Genomic DNA, 4,541 nt, shown 5'->3' with positions numbered 1-4,541 from the left:
ACATTTTCAACTCAGAATATATATATGATTCTGCAAATACATATAGAAATAAAAATAATTAGATTCAAATTAATCCATTTATTGCAATCAGTTGAGAAATATACACATAGATAAGTGTTTATATATTTATTTATCAAGTTGTACTACTATTAAAAATGTGTAAAATTATATATAGATGATATATATTAACAATGCAATGAAAAAAATAATAAAAAATTGGAGGGAATTTTTATATGAAAGTTTTCCAATCACATATCGAATTCAATTTTGATTTTTTTGTTGATTACAATTAAAATATTTAACTTCTCTATAGAAAGAAATTCAAAAACAAAAGATATTCCACTCTAGAGAAATGCTAAACGTGATCGCCTTTGTTTGTATATATATAGTAATGACATATAACAGAAAATCAATTGGCTGTATTGCTGGTCCCATGGGCACCACCAACACAGCCGGACAAAGCTGATGTTTGATGAGATAAATACGCCATTGTAACTTTATTTAGTTTATTTGCCTCGGGCCAAGTACAAAGTCCACAGTTCTGTATATAAAAAAACAATATTATTAAATAATTTAAAATCAAATATAGAGCCAAGTTAAATCCTTACATCACATATATAAAAATAGTCCTTATTGTATAGATAAAAAGGTTTGATGCGTTTCACTTTTATGAGATTCCCTTTGGGTGTAGTTTTTGTTTGAATATTTGCATCATTGATTTTTTGTAAATTCCAAAATTTGCTGGCATCCTCCTTAATGTCATGCGCCAACGTTCCATTATCCTCTTGATGCAGCTGGCCAAAACGCATTATCTGCATATCGAAACGATTGGCCCAAAGAAAATCATTACCATTACATTCAAGACATCTTGTAAAGAGCTGCCGTTCATCGATGTGAATTTGAAAATTTTGTAAAATTTGTACAACTTGATTTTCAATAGCATCACATGGCATATCCATGCAATGTGTCTGGCCCAATTCTCGTGAAAATATTAAATATCGCGAATCACGTGTCAGAACAATACGCTGGTCGCGACGTGCTAAATCCAAATAGAATTGTGTATCATTTTTATGTTCATTTATCTCCAAAGAGTCTAGGCCAAGTTTACGCAATTCCTTGGAGAGGCCTATTAACATTGAATCGCAGAGGAAACGAATTTGGGTAGATGATCTGAGAAGATAAGAAAATAAATTTGGATTGAAAGGAAACTCACATAAAAATCTTGCTCAGCTTCTACCTACTTTACTTTCTGCACTTTCGCTTTATGATGATGTTGGCCCCACTCGCTGAGATTCTGATGAGCATTTCTGTTATAGCCCGCCGATGCATTTTGTGCTGTGGACTGTTGTGGCTTTGCCTTTGTACGAAACAAGAAACCAGATTTAGATGTTGTTATCTCCTCAACCAAAACATCGATGTCAATGCCGATGCGCAGTAACAGTTCAGCTAGAACTTGATATATTTGCAACAGACAATGGGCATCCAATGCAGCATAGGTAATTTGATCATGTCGCAGAGGGCGATTTGCCCAATTCGAACATTGATTTGATTTATCCAGTTTTTTACCCAAACACATTTCCGTCAGCGCACACAGACTTTCACCGGCCACCGATATTTGCTGATATGGGAATGGAGATATTTGCATATATTTCAAACGACGCCACAGATCACGTAAATCCAAATAACACGAAGTCGCCTGCAGATTCAATTGTAAAGGCAACGATTTGTGTAACATCTGGAGGTCATAGTGTAGAGAGAAACCCAATTTTAGAATTTCCAAATTATTAAATATTCGCCGTCCCATCATTTTCCACAGCTCACTGTCAAGTTCCGCCGACAAGCAATCAACCAAGTAAACCCTCTCCACAGTGGCTAACTGTATAAGCGATACACGATTGTCATTGTTCACGGATGGTTTCCATTCCGAATCGAAACCGATAAGTAAAAATTGTTCTAGATATTGTAACATTTCGAGGAACTTTGGTTGTGTGTCCACCAAAATGATTGATTCCATGGGCAACTGCAAGCTCAAGTAGACATCCTTTTGCAAGTGGGGAGATCCATAACTATGGTTTTTATGTTTCGTTTTTGTTTTCCCCGTTGTTGTTGGTGTTGTCGTTGCTGCTGCTGCCACATCCCATGATGACTCATTGGAATCATTAAGGCTATCCGCTGCCATTGCATCACGATTTCCCATTCTCATTTGTAATGCGGCTGGACATTCTTCCAGTGGTATATTATATAATTGTACCCAATAGTTGGCTTCTTCCCAATCACCAGCATTTGTTATCCTACCGATTAGATCCAATTGCAGAGCCTTACTTTTTTTGGCCTCCTCACGAGCCAATTCACGCCATGAGTCCAGACTCATGCCACCCTCTTGATATTTGTGATATAAATAATGCAGATACGAACAGGATTTCGAATATTTTAAATTCGGTGTATATTCAGGATTTATATTGTATTTTTTAGCTAAACGTGTTACTAGTTTAGACATAGGACGGTAACTTAATATATTATGCTTAACATCGGAATAATTATATTTCCTGGAAAGAGAAAAATAAAAGGCATTTGAATAAAAAATACGAAGAAAAATATTTGTCCGATGACTTTGAAGATAATATGGAGGGTATATTAATTTAGTCATTCTGTTTGCAAAACATCGAAATTATTGTCGGAGCCTCTTTTATATATATATATATATATAACAAAATGCGTAGAATCACTCTTTGAGTCGATGTCCGTCTGTCCATGTTAAATTTGGCATAGCACATTAATTTGGTCCATGGACGAACCATATTGAAATTGGGAAAAATCGGTTCAGATATAGCTCCCATATATATTTTGGTTCGATTTAATGTAAATGCTGCACCAAAGTTCCTATATATCTTTCGTTTTACACGAAATTCGGTATAGCGTACTGAAATAAGTCTAGAATGATGTGTGTTAAGTTTCGTGAAAATCGTTTCAGATTTAGATATAGCTCCCATATATATTTTCGTCCGATTTAATGTAAATGGTGCACCAATATATCCGCATCGAAGTCATTATTATCATGTTTTCTTTTTCCAAAATTATCACCAACTTACTTTAAAATTTCATCACAATTTTCATAGACAGTCTTTTTACGATCCAATAGAGAATCTAAAAATTGTACTGTAGGTAATTGCTGTTCTTTTGCCACATTCAAAAATTCCTCAGCCAAATTGATTTTGTCCTGTAGCAGCAAAGGTAATAGCAAATCAAATAAACCAAAGATATGAGTGCAGTTTAAAAATATTGACCAATATGCAGCCTGAAAACATACATACAAAAAATACAATTTCATTAAAATTCGAATATTTGATTTCAGTTATTATAACTTACATCACGATAGAATTTATCATTTAATAATTTTTGTAATTTTGGTATCAAATAGTTTTGTATTTTGTGTAATTGATACGTTTCGGTCACAGCCTTATAGAGTGGTACAATGCCACTAGTTTTGACAAAATTAAAAGCCACCATTCGGGTATTATCATCACAGGTTGCCTCAATATGGGGATGTTGTTTGTATAGCTCACACACCGATTCGAGTATAAATAATGCCATATTTTTATTTTTCAAATAATTACAGCCAGGGCTGGAGGCAAATAAACGCAATGCCTGTAGCAAGGGTTGAGGATCTCGTATAAGGACCAATTTTAATTGATGCTGTGTTGCCGGTGTGCGATTGCCTATGGGGAAGAAATCAAATTGGGTTAATTCGAATCTATTATAAAAATAGCTACTGCAACAATGCCAATAAATGATGAAATGTTATTTTAAGTTGGACTTAAACCTGATATCTCCACCCATTACACACATACGCCCATACGAATGGAATGCATGTATGTATAACGGGTGTGGATCTTGGCAAAATAATTTTCATATTATAATCATCCATTTACAACTAATAACCTACATTTTCCAAATGTCTCCTTAAAATCCTCAAACCATGCATTCAACTCCGGACTTAGTGTCTTGTCAAAATCTTCACCATTTAATCCGGCACCAGCCGTTATATCAGGAACTACAGTGATTTTAAGATTTTGTGTCGAACACATCAAACCATCCAAACTATTGTCGTCATCATCTTCAAATCCAGCCGGAATACCACAATATTTTCCTCGATTCGACGTCATCTTGCCTAGTTGTTAGATTTTCCTATTGTTTGTCCTCTGTGTGTTTGTCGAAAAGGAAAATCTACACACCGAAGAAATATCTATCCAATTTCACAACAAAGAAAATTTCTTTTGGTTGACGAAACACAAACGAAACTGCTGCAAATTTCTTGTCGTTCGAGAAAATGATGTTGTTTTTTCTCGTTTTGTGTTATGTTAGTAAAATTGTAATTTTTTTAATTGTTCCACAATTTGTATTTACATTTTAGTTTTTCTTTTTTTTTCTAATATTGAATACTAAGCAACAAATTTTTCGCAAATTTTCTGTGAAAAAATAACATATATTAGGTTTGATTATCGATTACTTTTACAGCAATAGTGGTTTTGTTTATGGCTACT

The 4,541-nt window shown here is 34.2% G+C and overlaps 1 protein-coding gene across 1 annotated transcript; it reads right to left on the bottom strand.

Annotated features, from left to right (window-relative positions):
- Positions 1-409: 409 nt before the first annotated feature.
- LOC133325452 (exonuclease mut-7 homolog) lies at positions 410-4,160 on the bottom strand. The gene is given in 6 exon segments (XM_061534216.1): positions 410-541; positions 609-1,260; positions 1,344-2,546; positions 3,090-3,295; positions 3,367-3,716; positions 3,944-4,160. Coding segments are annotated over 6 exon segments (2,685 nt in total). The 5' UTR covers positions 4,086-4,160.
- Between the last annotated feature and the right edge of the window lie 381 nt (positions 4,161-4,541).

The sequence above is a fragment of the Musca vetustissima genome, unplaced genomic scaffold (assembly GCF_032173495.1).
Source record: "Musca vetustissima isolate MV318-11 ecotype Yass unplaced genomic scaffold, APGP_CSIRO_Mvet_v1 utg17137, whole genome shotgun sequence".
In the NCBI taxonomy this organism is placed as follows: domain Eukaryota; kingdom Metazoa; phylum Arthropoda; class Insecta; order Diptera; family Muscidae; genus Musca; species Musca vetustissima.
Note: the sequence above shows the minus strand (reverse complement) of the source record. Positions and strands in the feature narration are given on the sequence as shown.